Raw genomic sequence first — 27029 nt, 5'->3', positions numbered from 1 at the left:
TATGTCCTTTTCAAGGCCCAACTATGATGAAGATTTAAGTTGGTTAAAAAAGCACGGGCGAACTTTTCCCTTTGCGCATCTGATCCGACAATGATTGAGTTTCTCCCACTCCCTTTTCTCTTTTTGGTTAAGAGGACCTCATTTCCTCCGTTGCAGGGGAATCCACATATTTTCGCTTTCCAACCAAACAATCGTTTTCCGAGAAGGGAATTCAGGCAACCCCACATGATTTGATTTGTCCCGCGCATCTTTCGTGATGTCAGAAGAGGAGAACTTTTACGGATCCATTGGCCCATTCGCCATTGCTCTTTTACGGATTCAGACCATTAATGGAAACGAGGTTTAAGGTACAAATAAATGGACCATTTCAAGTATAGCCGCTCCCAGATGAACATTTCCGGACATAAATCAATCAGGTACGCCCTTCCTCACATCAATTCTTTGCATTTTCCTGCTACATTAAGTATACGAATGAGCTGTTAGCACGGATCGCTGTCCTTTAATTGAAACATTCACAGAATTTCCTAAAGTGGCGCAAATTTACAGTCTTCAATGTACTTCTGTCTGTGGAATGAATCTGCACCATACACGTAAATATTTGTTAGCTTTCACGGCTTTCTTGAATTTAATTTTAGTTTCCTACGTTATTTTTTGAGAGGGATTTGTGTGGTGTTCTGGTGCGATCTTGTGCTTATTTTGAGACGGAGTGTGAATTTACGTTTTGAAGCTTGGATTTGAGATGGCGCCAGAGAGAATTGCGATAAAGAAAATAGAGAAGGCGGCGGCCAGACATGTGACCTTCTGCAAGCGGCGTGGGGGTTTGATTAAGAAAGCGAAGGAGCTTTCGATTTTATGTGACGCAGATGTAGGTCTTATCATATTTTCTTCATCCGGAAAGCTCTTCGAGTATGCAAGTTCCAGGTATTCATTATTTTACCGATTTTAACCAAATGATTATGGATCTGTCTTCATTTTATCCCAACATTTCTCGTTATTTGATTGATTTCAAAGAATCTAATGAAATGCGCAGAGGTTTTTTGTTTTTTAAGAAAAGCAAATTGTTTCTTCGTCATATTTCTCATTACTTTACTGATTTCAAAGAAAATATAATGCAACTTGATGAAATCTGCGAGTGGAGAGGATTTTTATTTTCAAAACAATTTATTTTATTTTATTTTAATTGTTTAATTAATTTTAATTATAAATTCTTCCTTCATTCTATCATATTTCTCATTCTTTTACTGATTCAAAGAAAATATAAAAGGAACTTGGGGAAATCTGCCAGAGGAGAGAGGAGTTTTTGATTTTCAATTTTTTTTTTCATTTTATCATAATTTTTATTCTTTTACTAATTGTAAAAAATAACAAAATTGTATTTGCTGCTACTTTCAGAAACGATTATAGATGAAACTATGAACTCATGTAAAAGCCACTATCTATAATAAAAGTTGATAAAACAATAGAAATCAAGCGAATGTTTTCTTTATTTAGCACATTTGAAATCTATGAAAAACTGCTAACCGTAAAATGGACTTTCTGCTATGTAAATATCAGACTTTCACGTTTCTGTTGGTTTAGTTTCTCTAGTGAGTGAAATTTACACGAAATTCAAAGTTACATTGCCGTACGAAGAACTTTAGCGTCAGTCCCTCCATTGCAGCAATGCGTAATCACCGTTCACATTTAGTTTAGTGCTAGCATTTTTTATTGGTAAATTTTTCGTTTATTTGATGAGTAGAGTACTGAGATTTGTGTTACTGGAAACCCCAATTTTATACCTCATTCTTTTCTGAACGTTCGAAATATGGTTTTCATTCGAAATAACTGTTACAGGGAGTTCTGCCTGAGAAGGAAAACTTGCACGGCATATTGTATTTTCCCCGTATATTTCCGAAGTTTCTAGGTTCCTCGGTAACAAAAGCATAAAACATTTTAACCTTTTTTTTAAGATACATTGGTTTTTCTTTATTATTTTTTATTTTAATTCTGTCCACATATATATTTATTTTTTATTAAGTGAGGAAATATATAATTTTCTTTTAAGCAGTGGGATGTTGAACAACACAAAGAATGTTGGTAATAACAATAATGTCATTATTAAAAATTATTTATATGTATTATTTTTATAAAATCTTTAAATTTGATCATTTTATTTCTAAAAGACTAAAAGATGAGTATGAAATAATGAGTTCAATAATGTCTCAATGTAGAAAAATTAGTTAGAAATTTGAAAATAAAAAATTTCACAATCTCGATTTAGTTGCACGCAACCTTGCAACTAAGTCAAGGAATGCTAATAGAAATGAAGATTTCTCAACTGAAGAACTCGATAGAGAGTTGTTCAATAATAATGCAAGGGTAATGCTAACTACAATCCTATGGATAGAAGTCGGTCTTGTGAATGGATCACTCGGCTATATTAGAAATATTGACTATAAACCAAGAACAACTCCACTTGAGCCATCGACATATGTTATAGTTGAATTTGATAATTACTCTGGAATACCATTTGCTGATCATCATCCAAAAATAGTACCAATAGTACCATTGCAAAGGGGTAGGACCTTCCAACTGCCATTAAGGTTGGCATGGGCATTGACAATTCACAAATCTCAAGGGCTAACCCTTTCAAAAGCCACAATTGACATAGGTCTAAGAGAAAGAGCAGGTTTAACATTTGTCGTCATGTCCTGTTTTAAGTCACTAGAAGGCTTGAGAATTATGCCACCCTTTACATATGATTGCTATGAGAAAATAAAAAGTGGGAAACAAATTTCAAAGAGAAAAGTAGAAGAATGTAGACTCAGATGTCTTGAAAATCAATAATGTATTTACCACTTATTATTAAAGAATGTAGAATTATTTTTTCTCTTATATTATCTGAACATCGCCCTTAGGTATTATATTATTAATCTTATTGCGTGCATTGCCATTTTACATTCCACATTTAATGAGAAAAAAAGTTTATATGCTCAATATTATATCATTACCTTATTATTTTAACCTTTTAATTGTACAAGTAAGTATAATCCAAACCCAACTTCTAAACCTAACTCTTTCTCTGATCATGTTTCTTGAGCCTTACATCTAACTCTAACCCAAGACCTAACCCTACCTCTAACCCTAACCACAACTCTAAACCTAACCCAATCCGTAACTCTAACTCTAACCCTAACCCCAACCCTAACCCTTACCCTTACCCTAATCCAAACCCCTAAACTAACCCTAACTCTAACCCTCACTCTAACCATAATCCTAAAGTCTATACTTGACCCTAACCTTAACCCTCACCCTAACTTTAATCTTATCTTATCCCTAATCCTAACCCTTACCATGATCCTAGCCCTAACCCCAACACTTTACTTTCACCCTAATTGTAACCCTAATCCCAACTCTATCCCTAACTCTAACCCTTACTATAGTGAAATAACTTGCATAGTGGAAGAGATAATATGAAATATTCTACAAATACTTGATAATAATTGAGAGAAATAGGCCACTTCGAGGGGGAAACCTCCAAATATCTCCAATGAGAACAAACTTCACAATATATGCCCTGAAATAAGACACAGCCTCCTATATATACCGAATTATGCTTAGGTCGAGTAAACACAACCCAATATAACACCTAGGCTGACCTACCTACCTAAACAATAATATAATCATGATAACATGACTTAATTAAGGATTAAGATAGCGACAAGTTGACTATTCATAACCCTATATACACCAATATTAAGGGCGTATCATGCCCCCTCTCTTCAAAGAAGCATTGTCCTCAATGCTAACCAAGTGTGGATTCTTTTGAATGAACTCCCCATCCTCCCATGTAGCCTCTTCAACTAGTAAATTCTTCCATTGGATGACATATTGGGTAAGGGTTCTATTCCTTAACTTCTTCGTGCATGTTTGAAGAATGCACTTTGGTTCCAAAATCATTCTTCCTTTCATCAAGCTCTGGTAGTACTATTTGAGTAGGACTGTGCTGCCCAATTACCTTCTTCAAACAAGAAACATGAAAAACTGGATGTATCTTTGTTGTTGGTGGCAACTCTAGCTTGTCGGCAACGCCACTAATCTTTTGCATGATTTGGTATGGTCCAGAATATCTTAGAGATAATTTATTATTATATTTTTGTTGCTTCATTGAGATTTGTTTATAAGGCTGCAGTCTCAAGAAGACCCAATCCCCAACTTCAAAATTTCTTTCACTACGATGTTGGTCCGCTTGTTGTTTCATTCTGTTTTGTGCCATAGCTAAATTCTCCATGAGTCTTAAAAGTACTTGTTGTTGATGAAGCAAGTGGTCCTCTACTGCCTGAACTGCTAGTGACACCTTTAATGATGATGTGATGGAAGGAGGATGGTATCAATAAAGTGCCAAAAATGGAGACATTATTGAGGAGATATGAAAAGAAGTATTCTACCACCATTTTGGTAGAGGCAACCAATCTGGCCATTGAAATTGTTTCTGTGAAGTGAAACAACATAGATATCCTTCCAAATATTTATTAACAACCTTAGTTCGCCCATCTGATTGAGGATGATACGAAGAACTATGAGCCAATTGAGTACCCAAACATGAGAATAAATCTTTCCAGAAGTGACTAGTGAATATAGGATCACAATCACTGACAATAACCTTAGGTGTACCATGTAGCTTTTGGATATTCTCCAATACTTGCTGTAAAAGGATGTAATAATAAAATGAAATGTGCATATTTAATGAGGCGATCAACTACTACCATGATGACACTATGACCTTTAGATTTGGGAAGCCCTATGATGAAGTCCATGGATACCTCTTCCCAACGTTGGCTAGGAATAAATAAGGGTTGCAAGAGACATCGTGTCTTAATTGTCTCCCCCTTATTTCTTTGACAAACCAAACATTCCGCCACAAATTTTTGAACATCACCTTTTAACCCTTCCCAAAAAAGATCTTGCTTGAACCGATGACATGTCTTCAAAAATCCTAAATGACCACCAACTGTAGACTCATGTAGCTTTGTGAGAATCTTGTGCTGAAGAGTAGAATTATCACAGAGATACACACGCTCTTTATACCAGAGAATACCCCCCTTAAAACAAAACTTATCTAAACTACTAGGATCACTTTCTACTTGTTGGATGCGATTACTTGTTGCAACATCATTTTTCCATTCTGCTTTGGCTTCTAGCACTCAATTTGCTTGTAATATTGAAAGGGCACACAATAAGGCTTCATCTTTTTCATCCTTCCTGGAAAGTGCATCAGCCTCAATATTTTCCTTCCCTTTCTTATATACAATCTCAATCATATCCCAACATCTTAGTGACCCATTTTTGTTTCTCTTCCAAGATAGTCTTTGTTCCAAAAAATATTTTAGGGTATCATGATCTGTCTTAACCTTGAAGTGTTGACCCATTACATAAGACCTCCATTGTTTAACTGCGTGAAGGATTGCTAGCATTGCCTTCTCGTAAATAGGTTTGAGCTGATTTTTACCTTTTAATTGATGACTCTCAAAAGTAATTGGTATACCTTCTTGCATGAGAACTGCTCCTATCCCATTTTCAGAAGCATCACATTCCACAATGAATTCCTTGGTGAAGTCCAGAGTGGCAAACACTGGAGTTGTACACATAGCCTCTTTCAATTGCTCAAATGCTACATTAGCAGATTCATTCCAATGAAAATAATCCTTCTTCAATACAATGGTGAAGGGTGCTGCTAGATGACCATAATTCTTCAAAAATCTTCTATAGTACATTGACAATCCCAAGAAACCCCTGAGCTTCTTATTGGTTTTTGGAATAGGTCATTCCATGATAGCCTTAATTTTGTTAAGGTCCACCTTTATTCCTTCATGTGAAACTATGTGTCCCAAATAATCTACCTCCTTAAGACCAAAAGCACACTTGGATGGCTTAGCATAGAGTTGATGATCTTTGAGTAATTATAATTTGCTTGATCTTTACATGTTGCAAATGTTCTTCCCAAGTCTTGCTGTAAATTTATCTATCATCAAAGAACCCTAACACAAACATTCTCAAGAACTCAAAAATGGAATTCATCAAACTTTGGAATGTAGATGGTGCATTGGACCCTCATGAGTTCGAAATGTTGTCTTACAAATGTCTTCCTCCTTAATCCGAACTTGGTGGTAACCTGATCTAAGACCTAACTTGGTAAAATACATAGCGCCATTTAATTCATCTAGCAAATAATTAATGATGGGAATAGGAAACTTATCTTTAATGGTGTACTTGTTGGGCACTCTATAATCTGGACACATGCGCCCAATTTCATCCTTCTTATGCACCATCACCATAGGTGAGGAGTAAGCACTTTGGCTATGCTTGATAATTCTTGCTTGTAGCATTTTCTCAACAATTTTTTGTATCTCACTTTTTTGTATGTGTGCGTATCTATAAGGCCTCATGTTTGGTGGCTAGCTCCTTGAAATTAGTCGTATGGCATGGTCATGATCCCTCTTAGGAGGAAGTCCTTTAGGGAAATCTCCAAGAATCACTGAGTGACAATCAATCATTGCCTATAAATATGGATGAGTAAGAGCATTAGATTGAGAGACTTGTAATGAGCACAGTTAGGCCACAAATCCATCCGCTCCTTTCTTAAGCAACTTTTGCATTTTATGAGAGCTTACCATTTGTGGAGATTTTGCCTTCAACCCCCTTAGCTCCACTACCTTTCCTTTTGATTGAAATCTCATGAATAGTTCTTGGAAGTTCATCTCAATTGTTCCCAATATAGTAAGCCATTGTACTCCCAAAATAATATTGACCACACCCATGGATATCACATACATTGGGGTATTAAGTTGATAATCTCCCATGGATAATTTAATGCTATGACACTTCGCTGAACAACTAACAGTACCCCCATCTGCAATCAAAAACTGAAACTTTGGGGCTCGATATATAAAATAATTTAGAAGAGTTGCCAACTTTTTGTTGATGAAATTACGAGTACAATCTGAGTCGATCAACACTGTTACTTTCTGCTTCTTTAAGAAACACATTACGTTGAGAGTTTGTGGTGCAGTGAAACCTAAAAGTGCATGATAAGAAATGATTGGTTGAGAATCTTGTGATTCCTCACCTAACTCTGTATCCTCCTCTAGTATGGGTTCATCCTCATCTTCCTCACTTGGACCTTTAATATAGAACAATTTCTTTTCACTACATTTATGTCCCCGATTGTATTTGCTATCACTATTGAAATATAACCCTGTAGCTCTTTTCTCCCCAATTTGTTGTGGAGTCAACCTAGTAGGTTGAGGAAGAGAAGGTGTTGAATATCCTTTTTCTCTTGTCACATTAGCCCCTTGCTTTCTAGGAATGAAAAATTCTCCTCTACCTTGTGTGCTAATATAAAGGACTTATTTACTAAGCTAGGACTAAACATGTGTACCTCATGTTGAATGTGATCCTTGAGACTACCCAAGAATAAATCATTCAAGTTCTCCTCTGTAATTGTATCCACTCTTAAGGATAGAATTTGGAATTTTTGAATATAATCCTTAATTGATCCTATTTCTTGAAGCTTAGCAAGCTAGCTAAAGAAATTGTTTGTCACACTATTGCTATATTGTACTCGAAGTTCTTCTGTAAAAAGTGACCGCAATACTATGAGACCCTTTTTCTTCCAATGAGTACAAAGCCAACGATACCAAATGAATTGATCTAGTTCTAGATATAAGGAAGCCATCATGAACTTTTGTCCATATGGGGTTTGATGTACTTCAAAAAATTTCTCCATTTGGTTTATTCATGTTAGAGGATCCTTACCATCAAACTTGCACATATCCACCTTTGGAAAAAAATTCCTAGATCCCATAGGATTATTAAAATTTGTGTCATTATTAGTCGACTTGAAGGTTTCACCTTGATTGCTTAAGAACTCCTTCCTTGGTTCATTCATATAGGTGCTTAACATGCTTCATATATCTAATATATCTCCTCATAGGTCACACATAGCCCTCTTAACCTCTTCCTTGAACTTACTTATTTTCTCATTGGAATTATTATCCTCTGTTGTTTCCCAATCCTTATCAGAGGTTTTCCCCGTTGTGGTAGCATTATTTTTGCCTCTTGTTGGAGGCCTCGTCATGATGAAAACGAATATTTTTGAAATAAATCACACAAATGATATGTAGATTCTTTGAATTTTTAAAAATATTTTTTTTTGCTATAACTTACTAGGGCCAAGATACCCTTATTTTGAAAAAATCCAAAAAATTAGCAAATTTTCTGCCTTGAGAGTGAATTTTCCTAATTTGCTTATTTTTGCTTCAATTTCACCAAGCTTAGAAATGTAGGCTTCTCTACTATGTATTCAAAAACTCAATACAAGTTATACTCCAATTCAACAGGATGCAAGCGATATGTAGATCTCAATAAATTGTGTAGAAATAATAATTCTGCAATAATTTGCTCAAATTTGCTCCAATCCTTTTAAACTGTAGCTTCTTTAATATGGTCTTCAAAAACCCTCTAAAAATCATTAAAAAAAGTGCTAAAATCTAAAAGTTATGCTCTTCCCAAAATCGCCTCCGATGTTGAGAAAAAATCTTGCCTCTATGGTGCCAAGATCATGCTTTGATACCACTTGTAATGTAATAACTTGTACAATGGAAGAGATAATAAGAAATATTCTACAAATACTTGATAATAACTAAAAGTAATACGCCGCTTCAAGGAGGCAACCTCCAAATATCTCCAATGAGAACACACTTCACAATATATGCCTTGAAATAAGACTCACAACCTCTTATATATAACTAATCATGCATAGGTCAAGAATAGACAAACCCTATATAACACCTAGACCGACCTACCTACCTAAATAATAATATAATAATAGTAACACGACTTAAGTAAGGATTAAGATAGCCACAAGTTGACTATTCATAACCCTATATACACCAATATTAAGGGTCTAGCACTGACTCTAATTGTAACCTTAACCTAATTTTAATAATAACTATAACCCTAACTCTAATGATAACCCTAACCCTAACCCTAATTGTAGAGTCCTAACTATAATATTTTATGTAACAATGCCTTTAAAAAAAAATAAAAAACTAAAGTAGTGCAAATTGAACACCATATATAGAATTAAAAAATAAAATGTTGAAGAATAATTGATACTAACCTTACCAAAATAGAAAAAAAATGTTTTTCCTTTTGCACTGCGACTTCCATTAGCTTATATATATATATTACTTTGAGAATAATTATTGTCGAGGTGCGTATTTTTATTTAATCTGAAGGTTAAATTTTTTTAGTTGGTATTTATGAAAATAGGCACCTTGAGAATGATTAATCTTGGTGATATATATATATGTGTGTGTGTGTGTGTGTGTGTGTGTGTGTGTGTGTGTGTATATGTATTTGTATATACATGTATATGTATGTATGTATGTATATATGTATGTATGTGTATATATATGTATGTATGTATGTATGTATATATATATATATATACATATATACATATACGTACGTATATAAATATGTACGTATATATATGTATCTATACGTACGTATATATATCTATATGTATGTATGTATGTATGTATGTACACACACACATGCCAGTTATTTTATTTCTAAAAGACTAAAGGATGAGTATGAAATAAGCTCAATACTTTATTAATGTACAAAAATTAGTTAAAAATTTGAAAATGAAAAATTTCACAATCTTGATTTAAATAAAGTAGGAAAGATATATAAGAACTTTATTTTTACTGGTTTATTCTATATAATTTATTATTATATTATAGATTTCTTTTATGGTCCAAGTATTATCTTGAAATGATACTATATCTTAATTATCCTAGGGTAAGAAATTATGAAGGATGCAACAAAATAAGGTTTGTGGTAAAAGTTGTGATACAAAACTAAAAGTCCATAAGAATATATTTAAATCGTCATCTTCTATTTAGTTTAACATAATCTTATTGTTATCCAAATATATCTATGTTTATTATCTAAGGTATTTAGACTAAATTATTCCGAAAATCTAAATTTAAATACCAGTGCACATATCCATATTAGAGCTAACAAGTGTTAACAATAATTGAATTAATTAAAAAAAACTTGTTAGAAATGCTTTTGGATTAGATCGTGTATATAGTTTTTGCAAGATAGAAATATTTTTTTTCTATCTTTTCTTTTGTGCTCTCTTGTCCTATTGAATGTGATTTGAAAGATCGATGCAAAAAATGTATAAATTTTTTTTTTGGATTAAGGTAAAAAATGTTTTACAAGGATCAAAAACCTACAAAGTATCAAATTATAAAATATAAACAACAAAGTCCAAAATAAGAACTATGTTGAAGAAATAAATAAGTCTGCATAACATCCAACAAGCTAGCATATGGAACCATCAAAAAACCAAAAAAAACAAGACACACAAATAGGAAAGAACAAAGAACCCAAACCTAAGCCAGCTCCTTAAGAGCTTTACCATCCTGGATCTCCCTCACATCGGGACTATCTTCTGGATCCTTCTAAGCCTTGGTCGTCATATTTCTATTGAGTCTACCCCTTTTCTTTTCCTAGGACCATCAACATCATCTTGTTACATTCTTTTTCTTTGTTGTACGGATTAATTTCAAGCTCAATACCCTCCAAATCCATCTTTCCTTTGTGTTTCACAATTTTTAGGATAAAAGAATGGACCATGTTGTCACTATCCTTAAGAATTTTATTTATTGTGTCCTCAAAATACTTTAATTGGTCTAGAATTTTGTCATAGTTTCCTTCCATCCTTTTCCTTACCTCCACTTCAATCTACAAACTTTTCTCCAGGATATCCACATTCTTTCAAAGGTAAATAATTTCATTATAAGCCCGACCATCAAAGGCCAAAGTAAATTCAACTTTCTCCTTAGCTTTGTTGAGAATATCCAAGGGATTTAGAGCAATGATGGTGTCTTGGTCCCCATAACTCTTCGTGTATTTCATAGGATGCACATCCCCAGAATTAGAAGTAGAGTACCCAATGATGTTAGCCACAAAATCCTCCTTCCTAATATTGTTTTGCTTACTCTATTTCTCCCAAGTCTTTTTATCCTTTTTTGGCAACAAAGTACCTATGTTCTTACTATACTTAGCGGTAGATGGAGAATTTTTATGTTTCTTAAAAGTGGGAAGCTCCTTAATCTCATCATCTATCTCCATTCCATCAACATTATCTTCCCATAGGCCCACCAATTCCCTATCATCCTGGGATTCAATAAAATTGGCATCATCCTCATCTTGCGTATCCATCTCAGATTCATCACTTTCGATACTTTTTTTTTCCCTGCTAGAAACAAGGATTTTCTACAGGTAAAGCACAAAACTATGTCACCTTTTAGGCTAACTTATCAAAACAACTAAATTTAAGTATTTCTAACTAAAAATCAATATAGGTCAAACATATGATCTGGCTAGATTCATTCTTGCTAAGTTATATAAGTGTTCAAACTTTCTCAATTGAAAATATCTATTAAATGCCTATTTTTGACTAATTTATGTCCAATTACTAAAGATATATAATTATTTTAGAAAATTGATGTTTTAATAACTCTTACTCTTTTTATGACATTTTTTAGTAATATAAAAATACAATTTTGCAGAGCTCAGAGACAAGAATATACTTATATAGGATTTATAGTATTTTGATTATGTAATGACCCCATCTTTTAGCCTTCACGTTCCCCAAAGTCTAAGTGGAGCATAAAAGGAAATTAACTTAATTTCTTATGAAGTCATTAAATAAATTAAAATTGAAAATTAAAAGGTGACTTTATATTTAATTAATTAAATTAATTATTGTATTACAAGGGAGAAGCTTCTAGAGTGTGTATTAATTATTGGAAAGGTGGAAGCCTCTAGTAATTTAATTTTCTAGAAGCACAATTAATTATTGTATTGCAAGGGAGGAGTTTCTAGAGAGTGCATTAATTATTGGAAGGGGGAAGCTTCTAGCACTTGCAATTAATTAATGTTTTAGTTCCTTCTAGAAGGGTGAAGGAAAAGGATAAATAGGGGTGAGAGTCTCCTTGTTTAGTATGCGATTTTTGGTGAATGACATTTGATAAGAGCTTGGATGTGTAAATCACATATCTTTCTTGGCAATAGAGGACGTTCATCCTCTCTTGTAACATTCTAGACGTCATTCCCTTGGGGTTTGACCTTTGGAATACATTGCTTTGTACTTGATTTCATCATTTTGAGAATTAAAATAATTTCAGCACTGGTTCCGTCTTCAGTTTGCATTAAAAAATCTATTTCGGCAATTGGTTCAGTTTTTGGGCATTCTAAGGTGCCCATTACAGTGGTATCAGAGCTATAAGTATTGCCATCCTGTGGAGATCTTAGCATTTATGTTTGAGCATGCGACAAGGGCTTTATAATTTTCGCAATACCAGAGGAAGACAAAGTAGGAGTTCAGACTTGCAGAATGAATAGGGTAGTTCATTCGTGCAGAGGGACATACAATCCAATCATACAGATACAAAGGAGACATTCTTTGAACAAGACAACAGTATGGGTGACCGAGATGATAGGAATACCGGTCCAGATCAAGAAAATGTAATGTTCAGGTTACTGGGTACATTAGAGGAGGGGCAACGGATGCAACAGGAGCAGAATAGGTGAATGGATATGATGCAATAGGAGCAAAATAGGCGAATGGATATGATGTTGCAGCTAATGGCTAGACAGATGGGCATCAATATTAATCCAAGTGATGCCAACAGTGGAAACAACAATAATAGGGGCAATGGTAAAGGAGGCCGAGACAACATTAATGGTAATAATGGACATGACAACAATGGAAATGAGGCTGATAATTTAGACATGTTGCACGCTCAACTCAAACAGTCAGGTCGAGACCTCTTCTACCCACCTTCCCACCCAGAGATCTAGTTCAACCGATTAATGAACCGCAGATTGCGAAGTTACAGGATCAGTTTAGGAGGGATTGGGAGGCTAGTGGACTGGAGTTTCAGGCGGACATTTCTCTTAGAGATTACTTGGACTTGAGGATGAGACACATGCCCTGATCAAGAGGTCGAAGTCAAAACCTTGAGCTGAGAAAGAAAGTTGGGAAACTTTCTTTACCTTATTATGATGCTTCAAGGAAGATGACCACACGAGCTTGGGTGTAGAAGATGGATACATTTTTGTAGCAGAATCCTATGCCTGAAGAGAAGGCAATAAAGTATGCGGCTATTCACTTGGATGGATCGGTGCATGAGTGGTGGCACCATGGCATGGTAACCTTGGGACATAATTAGATCACATCTTACGAGAAGTTCACTGAGAAGCTCATATAGAGATTTGATACTAGGGATCCCGAATTACAGTTTAAGGAGTTGGCACAACTCAACCAGTGGGGATCAGTTGAGACGTATATGAGTGAGTTTGAGAGGTTAGCTGTGTTGGTCACAGATATTTCAGAGAGGAGGTTAGTAGTAGTGTTTATGGATGGACTCTCAGAACCCTTGTGAGGTTGGCTCAAGGGGCATGACCCAGCTATGTTGCAGGAGGCCACTAAAAAGGCTCGTGACTTAGCACCTTCTTCATTTAGGAGCAGATTTCCGCACAAGGATTCTTATATAAAAAAGGACAAGGAGAAGGACAAAAAACCTTTTCACAAGGATGCTCAACCCAAAATAGATAAGTTGGATAATGACACCTTGAATGATTTAAGAAAGAAGAAGTTATGTTTTCATTGCAGAGAGCCTTGGGATTTATCTCATAAGTGTCCTTCCAAGGCTAAGGCATATTAAATGGAGTATTTCTCAGCAGAAGAGTCACAGTCAGAGAGGGAGGATCAACACTCTGATTCAGATGAGAATAGCACTATAGAGGAGAACAACATTCTTGAGGATGAGAAGTCATTAGCACGATTAACAGGGGCTCAGAAGGGAATCACATTTAAGGTCAGAGGTATTATCCAAGGGCGGAAAGTGATCTCACTCATTGATAACTGGGGCTACACCTAATTTTATAGATTCACAATTGGTAGCCAAGAGAGGTCTACAGATTGAGGAGCACGCTAGATTTAGAGTTATGGTAGCTAATGGTGACAAACTATTATGCACTCGGAAGATATCTAATCTTCACATTAGGTTTGGAGATGGTTATGAGTTGGAAGATGAGTTCTATGTGGTAGACATGGGAGACTATGATGTCATCCTCGGCATGGTATGGATGGCCTCGCTAGTAGAGTTCACACTTAACCTAGCGAAATTGGAGATGAAGTTTCAACATGAGGGAAGAACAGTTGTACTTAGAGGACTTTCAGATGGGAGTTGTAGAGTAGTTTCCCTGAGGAGAATGTAGAGACTTTTTTGGTATAATTACATAGAGTGGGCAGTAGAATGTTTCACTATGCCAACTTCACAAGAGTCACAGGTGAGGAGTCATCCACCAGATATCTAGGAGATATTTGACAGGCACATTAAGGTATTTGGCAAGATTCTGCATGGGGTTCCTCCTGACAGGGGGATAGAGCATGTTATTGAGTTCGAGGAGGGAGCCAAACCAGTCATGATTACTCCCTATTGTCATCCTAAGAAACATAAGGATGAGATAGAGAAGGCAATTAAGGAGTTGTTGGAAATAGAGTATATCAGGCCTAGCAAGAGCCCCTATGCTTCAGCAGTAGTGTTGGTAGAGAAGAAGGATGGGATGATGCGCATGTGCATTGATTATAGGGCATTGAACAAGAAGACTATTAAGAACAGATATCCTATCCCACGAATAGATGAGTTGATTGATGAGTTACATGGTGCATTTTTTTTACAAAGATTGATCTACGGTCAGGGTATCATTAGATCAGGATGAGGTAGGAGGACATTGAGAAGACATCTTTTCGGTGTCCACTATGGCCACTTCGAGTTTTTGGTTATGCCATTTGGGCTAACCAATGCCCTTGCTACATTCTAGAGTTGCATGAATTAGGTATTCAGGGAGCAGCTTAGGAGTTTTGTCTTGATTTTTTTTTATGACATTTTAGTCTTTAGTAAGACTTGGGAGGAGCATTTACAACATCTTGAGATGGTGTTGTCCACTTTGGAGAAAGAGTTACTGTATGCCAAGGAATCTAAGTGCGAGTTTGGGATGATTGAGCTACTATACCTTGGGCATATCATTAGCGTAGATGGAGTTCGGGTAGATCCTGAAAAGATTAGGGCTATTGTTGATTGGCCTACTCCTACGAATCTTATACAGCTTAAGGGATTCCTTGATCTTTGCGGATTTTACAGGAGATTTGTGAAAAGATTTTCATAGATCGCTGCACCCTTGACAGACCTTACCAGGAAAAGGGCCTTCACATGGACAGAGGCAGCTCAGAGAAGCTTCAATCATTTCAAGAAGGTGATGTCATCATGTCCAGTACTAGCTCTACCAGATTTCACAAAGCAATTTGAGCTTCATTGTGATGCGTTAGGAGATGGGATTGGGGCGGTCTTGATGTAGGAGAAGCATCCCATTGTTTTTTAGAGCAGGAAGCTCCGTGGAGTGGAGAGGAGCTATTCCATCTATGATCGAGAGATGTTGGCTATAATGCATGCATTGGCTAAGTTTCAGTCCTACCTAGTTGGGAGAAAGTTTTTTATCAAAATCGATCACAACAGCATCAAATACTTAATGAGCCAACGTGATTTGAATGATAGACAACAGAAGTGGATTACGAAGTTATAGGTCTACAACTTTGACATTGAGTTTGTCAAAGGTAAGAAAAATGTGGTGGCAGATGCTTTATCCAGGAGACCTCATATTTGTGCTCTAGCTAAGATTACAGGAGATTGGAGAAATAAGATCATAGAAGAGTATGCAAGGGACACTTGGGCTTCTGGAGTAGTTGCAAGCACCATACATGATGATCGTTATGTGGTGATGGACGGATTGATAAAGTTTCAGGGTAGGATATATTTGATTCCTTCATCATAGTTTAGGGAGGTAATACTGAAGGCATTTCACGATGCACCTACAACTGGACATCCAGGGGTCTTTAAGACCTACAGTCAGATCCATGAGCGGTTACATGGAAAGGGCTCAAGGATGATGTTCAAAAGCATGGCAGGGAGTGTGCAATTTGCCAGTAGAATAAGGGAGAGCACACATATCCTGCAGGGTTGTTACAGCCTTTGCCCATTCCGAGTAGGAAATGGGAAAGTATTTCTATGGACTTCATCACCGGGTTACCACGAGTACAAGGGAAAGATTGCATCTATGTGATAGTTGACTGGCTGACGAAGTTTGCTCACTTCTTTGCTATTCCATCCACTTACACAACAACACAGGTGGCTGATCTTTTCATCAGAGAGATATTCAGGTTACATGGGCTACCTAGTTTCATTGTCAGTGATCGGGACACTAAATTCATGAGTATTTTTTGGTAGGAACTGTTTAGGTTGTGTGGTACAGATCTTACACCTAGCACTAGTTATCATCCACAGACAGAGATTGTGAATAAATGGGTGGAAGGATATTTGAGGAACTATTCGACTACACAACAGAGGGCTTGGGTCAAATGGCTACATATGAGAGAGTACTGTTATAACACCACTTATCATATGTCTATCAAGATGACTCCATTCATGGCACTGTACGGTTATGAAGCACCTAGTTTCATGGATCTAGTTTTGGGGGATAGTAGAGTGCCCAAAGCAAAACACTTCTTGTAGGATAGTTAGGATATTTTGAGGGTGCTCAAGGAGAATATACAAGAAGCCCAAAATCAATAGAAATTGTATGCGGACCAACACTAGATAGAGCACAATTTTGAGGTTGGGGATATGGTTTACTTGAGGCTACAACCATACAGACAGTCATCACTCAAGAAAAGTGGAGCAGAGAAGTTGAAGCCTAGATTTTATGGCCCCTACAGAGTGATTCGCAAGGTGGATGAGGTTGCTTACGAGATTGAGGTTCTAGAGGGTAGTTGGGTACACAACGTGTTTCGTGTGTTAAGGCTTAAGAAAGCCATCAGTCAGAGAGTTGTGCCTTCAGCAAAATAAGCACCATTAGATAAGGAGGGAAAGCTCGTATTAATTCCTAACGCTATTCTGGATACTAGGGAAAGGACTTTGCGAAGCAAGTTGATTAAAGAATATTTGGTCAAATGGACATATCTGCCAGAGGAAGATGCTACTTGGGAGAGTGAGCAGGTACTACAGAAAATGGGACTGAGATTGCTTGAGGACAAGCAATTTCAAGGAGGGCGGACTGTAATGACCCCATCTTTTAGCCTTTACGTTTTCCAAAGTCTAAGTGGAGCATAAGAGGAAATTAAATTAATTTCTTATAAAGTCATTAAATAAATTAAAATAAAAAATTAAAAGGTGACTTTATATTTAATTAATTAAATTAATTATTGTATTACAAAAGAGAAGCTTCTAGAGTGTGTATTAATTATTGGAAAGGTGGAAGCCTTTAGTAATTTTATTTTCTATTAGTACAATTAATTATTGTATTGCAAGGGAGGAGTTTTTAGAGAGTGCATTAATTATTGGAAGGGGGAAGCTTCTAGCACTTGCAATTAATTAATGTTTTAGTTCTTTCTAGAAGGGTGAAGGAAAAGGATAAATAGGGGTGAGAGTCTCATTGTTTAGCATGGGATTTTTGGTGAATGACATTTGATAAGAGCTTGGATGTGTGAATCACATATCTTTCTTGGCAATAGAGGACGTTCATCCTCTCTTGTAACATTCTAGACGTCATTCGCTTGGGGTTTGACCTTTGGAATACATTGCTTTGTACTTGATTTCATCATTTTGAGAATTAATATAATTTTAGCATCGGTTCCATCTTCAGTTTGCATTAAAAAAATCTATTTCGGCAATTGGTTTAGGTTTTGGGCATTCCAGGGTGCTCATTACAGATTAGACATAACATATTGTAATTAGAAAATACTTAAAGTATGTATTTTGATAGTCAAGAAGATGTTGATTCTAAGAAAGAAAAATGGTAAATCATATCAAAAAAATTGAAAATTATAAGGTGTACTTGAGGAAAGAGTCATCTTCCAAAATGTACAATTTTTTTTTGGTTGGAATAGAGTTGTTATGAGAAATGTTGTGGGAGATGAAATCTATCAATTTGAGGTGACATAGAATCTAAATTCTTATAAAAGAAAAAATATAGTTCAAAAACCAATTTTTATTTTATATTGCACTAGCAATATATGTCATCTATAACATATTTCGAAATTAAGGGAAAAAGGGTGTTTTTACAAATGTTTTTTTGGTGGTAACTAAACCCTTGGTTTTCACACTTTTCAAATAAAATCATCTTTAAAAACTAGAAAAATCTATCAATTCTTATTTCCAATAACTAAATTAAAAATAATAATAATCCTAAACTTCATCCATTTCTACACATTTCATCAATTTACATCATTTTCAAAATTTAAACAATAATCCTACTTTTATGTTATTGAAATTGAATAGTTTTACTTTTGTTAGCCTTTTCCTTTACCCCCTCCCTTTTTATTCTTAGGCTATATTTAGGAATTTTGGCCTTGCAATGCTTTGCAAACATGAGGATAAGTCCTTCATGGAGGATGATATTAGAGGATTTTTTCTTATGTTTAGTTGGACTCCAATTTAAAGATTTCAGAATATGATATGTGAAAGAATTTTTTTCCCCATACTAAAAGTGATTAAGGAAGAAAAATTGAAAAAATGGACTCTCTTCTTTCTACCATTTGAAGTAAAATATGTGTTAACACAACTTGGAACATGCCTTGAACTGGGCTTAATTTTCTTGTTTGAAAAGTAATTACCCACCTTGACCAACGCTTTTCTTTCTTCGTTGTCCTTGGGGAATTTCTCTAGAGCCTCCTTAGTGAACTTTCTTTCCTTGAGAAAACTTAAACCCTCATAGGGAAAGCTAGTGATTATTTAGATGAAGTAAGTGTTGAGTGGAAAAGAGACCCCATACATTGATTCATTATACTCCTTCCAACCTATGAAGAACTCCATCATAGCTTCAGAATCAAACCCATTAAGCCTTTTGAGGTAAGTTGTGACCCTTCCATTCTCAAGTTGTTCCCAAACTTGCAGCATATCTCTCCATTCCATGTAGGAACTCAACTCTTGCCTCCTTGGTTCTCCCCCCATGACTCAAAACTTACTATGAAAAACGTTGAACACTTCTTTGAAACACAATGTACTCTGAACATTGCCAATGCTTATGAGAAAGAAGGCCAAAATAACCCAGAAAATGTATTGCTCATCAATGCTCTGTATGACCAAACTCCTCTGCATTAACTCATAATGATAAAGGTACATATTTGAAATACTCATCATAATTGTTTAGGTTTCCAACAAGACAACATTTCTTGTCCTTGTTTATTCTCCCTTTTATAGTATAATCTCTTACAAGAGTTTCTTGCCATAAAATTTGTTTGCTTGACCCATACACCCATGTTTGCAATGCAATTAGTAGCCGAATTTGTGTCATGATATGTATGGGAAATAATGACCTTATCAGAAGTGTTTAAAAATAATCTCACCTCTTTTATAATAGTTACAACAATCCACGTTGCTTTTTCGTAACGACAGATTAATAATGTTCTTCTAATCACCTTCCACCCAAACATTTCTGGAATTACTATCTTTGACTAACTTAATAGCTAGGAGAGAACCTTTAACTCAATCACATGGCTAGTTTGATTGCCAAGTGGATAAGCCACAACATTGATACAATTTCATTTTAGATCCCTAATTATATGTCCACAACTAGCTTGCTTGGGGTTGCCTTTGGAAGCCCCATAAAAATTGGCATTGATCCAACCCTCTGGGGGGCTAAACCAAATAGCTTTATTTGTAATTTTTTTGTTTTGAATTCTTTATATTGAAGTCACAAAATAGAGGGGCATCCTGGATTAAACTCTCATTGACGAGATCAATATTTTCCCTTATGACAAGGAAGTTTTCCTTAATACCTCTAGAATAGCTTTCCTAGCACTCACCTAGGTCAGTGCCTCCTTATACCTAAAAATATGATGGTTTCCTTCTTTCCAAATATTCTAGCATATATGAGGATGAGATATATTCCACATTGTATTGACATTGTCATTCAATGTCAAACATTTTCATTGTTTAACAAAGTCTTCAATATTTTTGGGGAAAATCTAATTAAGGTTCCAACTAGTGAGAAAGTTAACTCTAGACTTCACGAGAATAGGAGCAATCAAAAAACATATGGAAGACAGTCTCCTGATCATTTTTGCAAAGAAAATATCTATTACTCATATTAAAATGCCTTCTACAAAGATCATCCAAAGAATTTTGGTTTGAATCATAATTAAGTAGAAAATACCCACTTTCGGAGTGGTACCTCTAATCTAACAAGAGCCTAGAACGGGATTACTTCCATGGAGTTGAGGGAAGACAACCCTAAAGCAACAGAGTAAAGGCCATTTGGACTATTACACCAAATCAAAGTGCCAAAAATCTCCCCATTGACAATCCAAGCATTGATGCTTAACTGGGTATTTAGTAAGTTGGGATTGATCAAAAGAAGATTCACCCATTTACCATTCTCCCAATAACTTGAAACCAGATGGCCATAGATATCTTTACATTGGCATATAATTTCTAGATCCTCAATCTTATCCCTCAAAGGACCATCCTGTTAGTGTAGTTTTTTATTTTTTCTATTTTGCTAGGTTTTTCCTAAACTTTTAATAATCTCGCTTAGGTTAATAAAGCATGTCTTATTAGGTGAATGGTTGTGAGGTGTCACCTTCCTACATGTGAGCATCCATTAGCTATCTTGGGAAGATACTTTGCTATCTTTAGTCCGATAGATGGTTGCTCCTCATTGGTTGGTGTTGCCACCTCCTCCCTCTTCTTAGCCTATATAAGCATGCTACCTGGCTTGTATTTGTATCTCTTGTTTTTGCACCCTCTTAATGCTATTTTGCTTCCAGCATTTGCATTACTCTCTTGGAGACTAACTCTATGATGCTATTTTGATTTTGTATCATTTGCATTCATAGTTTAGATATTTACTCTTTGCACTAGTTTTCTGGGTTATTAATCTTTTCAGATTCTAACACATCCTCCATCCAAATATCCTCCAAGAAGCAAACCCTTCTCTCAATTCCTAATTTACACCTAGCACCCCTTGCTAGCCACTTGTTTACAATCCTGGTTAGATCTCTAAATTCTATGAATAATTTAATCCAAAGCACTCCTAACATTTTTCATGGATTGTGGAAATCTACTATCTTTAAAACTTTACTTATTCTTTTTTGTTGATCACATGCCCTTATTTTAATGATAGAAATGACCATGCTAATTTGGAGTCAACTTCCTTGTTTGCTCCCGATTCTATATATATTAAAAAATATTAATATTAAACACTATCTATATTCATATTGGACCTTAGTCTTGCATGAAGACACGTTAAATAATTTTATAGATTTGGTTATAAATTAATGAATAATGAGTATAGATTATAAACTATAAGCATACATCTACAAAGATTATCCATAATTATGTCTATGAATACATTTCAAATAAACTTTGTAACTATATGTAAAAGAATGTGTATGTGTCTATATATATATATATATATTTGATACATATTTAATTGATTTAAGAACTACAAATTGAAGTCCTTAGAAGCTTGTGCATGCTATCTACACAATAATATCTCTAAGATAAACTGATTATTAGTTGCTTATCTTCTCGACAAGAAGATCAGAAGCTTTAAATTGAAACTTTATATTCTAGTACAGGATAACACACTAAGAAAGACATAAGCAACAATCTAAATATATGTCCTTCCATAAGAGTATATGAAACATTATATGATTATCTATATATGTACAGTATAAAAAATTAAAATCCTTCTATACATATTTATGCATACGAATTATAACACATATATACATATATAAATAGGAATTTTAATTTGTTATAATATTTCACATATATATATATATATATATATATATATATATATATATATATATTTGCATATGTGTGTACACGTATATTTATATATATACATACATACATCTAAGTGCGTGTGTATATATATAATATACTTTATTAATATATCTACATATTAATCTTGGAAATACAACCTATTTTCTAAAAGTTCTATGAATCTAAAATAAAATAACCATAAAATAAACTCGTCACTAATGTCAAGGTTTCCTGATATGTCTGCATTTTATAATATAATCAGTTTTTTGGACTAATTTCTAGGTTTCCTGATATGTCTTAATTAAGCATTTTGTAATATAATCTTTTTTTTTTTGGAAACTAATGTCTAGGTTTCCTCATATGTCTTAATTAAGCATTTTGTAATATAATCTTTTTGTTTTTTTTGGAGGTTGGACTTTATCCAAATTCAAAATTTTTGATATAATTTATAATTTTGTTTTTAACTTTTAACTAGTTTTTAAAATTGATTTAGCTTCAAGTTTAAAAAAAAGTTATTCTAATTTATTTTTTAAATTAATAAAGATTTTTAACTTTCAAAAATAATTTAAAATTTTATTTTTATTAAAGAACTAAAGATTTTTTTAAAATTGTATTTTATTATATTGAAAACTAATTATAATTTAAGTTCATCATATAAAATTAACACTTATAGACTTGTCAATACAAGTACAGAAATGTACTACTATCAAATACTTATGGACTTATCACTACTATCAAACACTTATAGACTTATCATTACAAGTTAAAAAACGTGCAAGTAAACTGAATTTTGATAAACTATAAATATAAGTCGAGTTACTATATTAAAGAAAAAGAGTAAAATTAAAGAACTCTCTATCAGTCTGGGTCTAACTTTTGACTACTAATGTCTTTATAAAGATCATTAAGCTCTACCAGTGCCAATTCCTCATTTGAACTATCCCCCAGACCCAGAGTTGCCTTTGGTTACAATTTTCCTAGTACGACGCCTGGCAAAGGAGTTTCTAATTTGAATCCGAATTTTGTTCAAATCTAGATTCATCAAAGCCTATGGGGCCAGATATCCTTTTGCCTCCACATAGTAAATGCGCCACTCTTTATCACCCGTCTGTATCACTTGTATCCATTACAAGTGAAAACGAATGTTACACTTGATCTTTGGCCAGTGAATATTGGAGACATTTTGAAATCCTTGATTGTAATGATTAGGAACCATGCAGCGTGGGTTATCCCAGTAAAACTTCCCACATCATTGATTGTGTAGACAACATGCTCAAGAGTCCAAGATCCAATCTCAAGGAATATTTTTAGTCCCTCCCTATCTATACTCAGGGAATGTTCCTGATGGCTCCTTCAAAAACTTATTCAACTTGCAAAGGTTAAAAGTAGATTTATTTGTAAATTAATTTTTATTCAATAATTATTATTTTTATTGGCCTAGGGCTATTATTGATTTTCTATTTCAAAAATATCAAAAAAAAACTAATTTCTGAAAACTTCCGGAGAACGCTAGAACTAGTCTGTCTTACATCTTCGTTAGCAACTTCTTGAGATGACCAAGCCTGATTTAAATGTGAACCGCTGTTCTGTATAGCAAATCAAAACTATACGAGCTCCGGCCTCAACCTTCACATTATAAATTTTTAAATTCAAATTAGCTTTTGCCCCCAATTATCTGAGCATCAAATCTGCTCTAACATACTTCACATGCCAAAGCCAACAATATCAACTCCCATCAATAGCTTATGACTTTTGCTTGGCAATTGTCATTTTCTACACCATTTATGGCTTTCACGTCTGACTGGGAAGAGGAGAGTGGATTTTGCTTGTGCTTCGGCTTCGCCCAAGCTAGATTTGATTTCATTTTTGCTCTGCAACGCCGATGAGAGTGGAAATGGGTTGAGCGATGAACATAACATTATATACCCTCAAAACCATCCTGCAACAAACATATATCATTTTCATTTCCGTTCTCCGTTTAATGATATTGCATGTCAACGCAGATTCATAATAATACCAATTTTCAGGCCTGCTTGTTTTTCAATTGGAAAAATACGCACGCAGACTCATAATAATACCAATTTTCAGACGTGTTTTTTCAATTGGAGAAATGTGCTTTTATAGAGTTACATCAGAAAACATTAATGGCATTGTTGAAAGAAAGAGAGTTTGTGAACTATGGAGATGAAAAAGGTGAAAGAGGCACATTGTCGTTGAGGCGATATTGTTATGAAGTGATGCTGCCCTGTAGAAGATAGTGAAAAAATCGTCTAAAATCATTATTCGCTCCTATACTATGTTGCATGTTGCAGGCATATAGAACGAATTCCGTAGGATTTTCACCCGTTCTAGAGAGCCACAGCCAGCGAGACTCTGTCGAAGTTTCTAGAATGAGTATAGTGACTTTTGCTTTTGTAATTTTGTAGTAGAAAAAGAATTTGGAAGGTAAACAGGACGTCTACAAGTAGAGTCACCCCACCTGAAGAAAATGGACTTGTACACTGCTAAATAAATTTGTCACATGAAACCACTCCTTGACAGAGGATCTGATGTATTACAATTTCGACTCCATGTGACAACATGCCTTAAATGCCTTCACCCATCTGCACAACAGTCCTTATTGACTCCACAAGTAAAGCAATGTGTCTTGTTCAAAACAATCTGTCTTCTCAAATGTCAAACAAATCTGATAACATATAAAGATTTGCAAAACCACACAAACTATTTGCATGGCCTTGTTAGAAATATTAATTTCTACAAATCGTCCGATGCTTCTAGATTATTAGGTTTAGGTTTAAGGTGTGCCGTCTAAAGTATTTTATAGAAGTTGGGTCAGCCGTACCATTTTTCAGAAACATGTAGATGTTTTGTCTTGTCAGCTAATGTTAGATTTCTCAAAATATTGTACACTTGCCTATAAAAAGACACTATGTACTCATTTGAGATCACTGTGAATGAAATATAATATATTTTATCTTGCGACAGCACATTGTGTTTTGTGTTTGGTATTTTGTATTGTTCTGTGTTTATGTTATTTTTCCTGCTGCCCACTCAACAGATTGGTATCAGAGCTAGGTTGGATAGAAGGTTGGACAGAATTTCAGAGTGTGATAAAAAAACAAGTGTGCTGGTGCTGCTAAATGGTGGAAGATTGTTTGTGTTATGAGAATGAAGAAGACTGCACAAGAAGTGTTAAGCAGGAAAGAGGGCAAGTCGGCAAGAAATGTATGGTGCGAATTTTTATAATTATTTGATGGCATTTGAGAAATTATCCTATTGTATTTAAAAGAAAGGAAGATCATAGTCAGAAAAAGGTGTTAACTGAGAAGTGAGAAGTCTAGCTATCTAAAGGGATTATTTCAAGTTGTTTGAAGATTTCATTCTCGAAGTAAAAGGGTATTTAAAATTTTCTAAAAGACAGAGTAAAGTGTGTTAAATTGTTGATTTCAATGGGAAAAGCTGGTGGAGTTCAAAAAGAGAAGACAAATAAGTTAGAAGAAGAACTAGTGATGGTGAAGAAAGAAAATGCAAAATTATTGTGTTAAAAAGATCTTTTGCAAAAGGAATTGGAAAAAGTAAGAAATGAAATGGGAGAAGAAAAATCTAAATTTTTAAATGAAATTAGTGTCCATATAGAAGCAATTGAAGAGCTAGAGGATAAGCTAAAATTTGTGGAAGAAGTACATAATTGGTAGGTGAAGGAAACACGTAAGCTTAGAGAGAAAAATAAAGAATTAGAAGAAAAGTTAAATTTGTTTGATGATGTTGAGAAAATAAGCAAAAGATTTAGAAGAGAATGTGAAGAAATTGGAAGAGGAAAATAGTATGCTAAAGAAGGATCTGTTTACTTTGAAACAAGAGAAAGAATGTTTGAGTGTAAAACCATTTGTATGTGATGTATCTTGTGACACAAATGATTTGAGTGAATGTGATTTTTTTGAAACTGAAAGTGTTTGTGATGAAAAGTGCAAGAAAGTAAATGACAAGAGGTTTGCAGATTATGTTTGTTATGATAATAATAGTATTGGCTTGAAGATTATGAAAAGAATGGGTTTCAAAGGTAAAGGTTTAGGAAAGGATGAACAGGGATTAAGGAATCTGATTGAGGCTACAATCAGGCCAAAATATGAAGGTCTTGAATATGATGTAGGCAGTGGAAATATGAATAAAGGTTCAAGAGAATCAATTGAAAGAATAAAGATTGTACAATGTTCACATTGTAACAGGAAAGGGCATACAAAGGATAGATGTTGGGATTTAAATCCATGTAATATTTGTGGCTTAAAAAATCATTGTGACAAGACATGTTGGAATAGAGATTACAAAAATGATTCTATGGTAGGTTGTATAAAAATAGATTGTGGATGGAGCTATGGATCAAATTGGCATAAATTTGCAATACTGATCAAAGGTTTATTCGATTACAAATGTTTAAGCATAAGGAAGACTTCAATACAAATAGGAAACAAATTTGAGCAAGGCATCAAAGAGGCAAAAGTGATGCAGGCAGTGGAAAGATGAATAAAGGTTCAAGAGAATCAATTGAAGGAATAAAGATTGTACAATGTTCACATTGTAACAGGAAAGGGCATACAAAGGATAGATGTTGGGATTTAAATCCATGTAATATTTGTGGCTTAAAAAATCATTGTGACAAGACATGTTGGAATAGAGATTACAAAAATGATTCTATGGCAGGTTGTATAAAAATAGATTGTGGATGGAGCTATGTATCAAATTGGCATAAATTTGCAAGACTGATAAGAGGTTTATTCAAGTACAAATGTTCAAGCATAAGGAAGACTTCAATAGAAGGGGGAAACAAATCTGAGCAAGGCATCAAAGAGGCAAAAGGTTATCGGCATTTGTGATAGATGAGGCAAGATTATCAGTGGATCCTATGGAAAGAGGAAATCATTGGCAGCCAATTGCTTACAAAATATTGTAGAAATTAAAAGCCACAGCCTTGGGAGACACTATTAATGAAGACATTAATAGATATGAAGATTATTGAAAAATAGCATTTTGGGATTTGGATTTGTATGCAATGAAATTTGATAGTAGAAATTA

At 34.6% G+C, this 27029-nt stretch overlaps 1 protein-coding gene across 3 annotated transcripts in view; it reads left to right on the top strand.

Moving 5' to 3' along the window:
• Positions 1 to 294: 294 nt before the first annotated feature.
• LOC149533991 (MADS-box protein AGL24-like) overlaps positions 295 to 27029 on the top strand; it is a 160172-nt gene continuing 133437 nt past the window's right edge. For 2 of the 3 annotated variants that reach the window (XM_089804401.1, XM_089804399.1), the window contains exons 1-2: positions 434 to 590; positions 728 to 921. In XM_089804401.1, the coding sequence (XP_089660527.1) occupies positions 740 to 921 (182 nt within the window). In that variant the 5' untranslated portion in view covers positions 434 to 590; positions 728 to 739. The other variant, XM_089804400.1, reaches the window with a different exon arrangement.

This window comes from Cupressus sempervirens, chromosome 10, assembly GCF_028749045.1.
Source record: "Cupressus sempervirens isolate cs-2001-9-10 chromosome 10, ASM2874904v1, whole genome shotgun sequence".
In the NCBI taxonomy this organism is placed as follows: Eukaryota; Viridiplantae; Streptophyta; class Pinopsida; order Cupressales; family Cupressaceae; genus Cupressus; species Cupressus sempervirens.
Note: the sequence above shows the minus strand (reverse complement) of the source record. Positions and strands in the feature narration are given on the sequence as shown.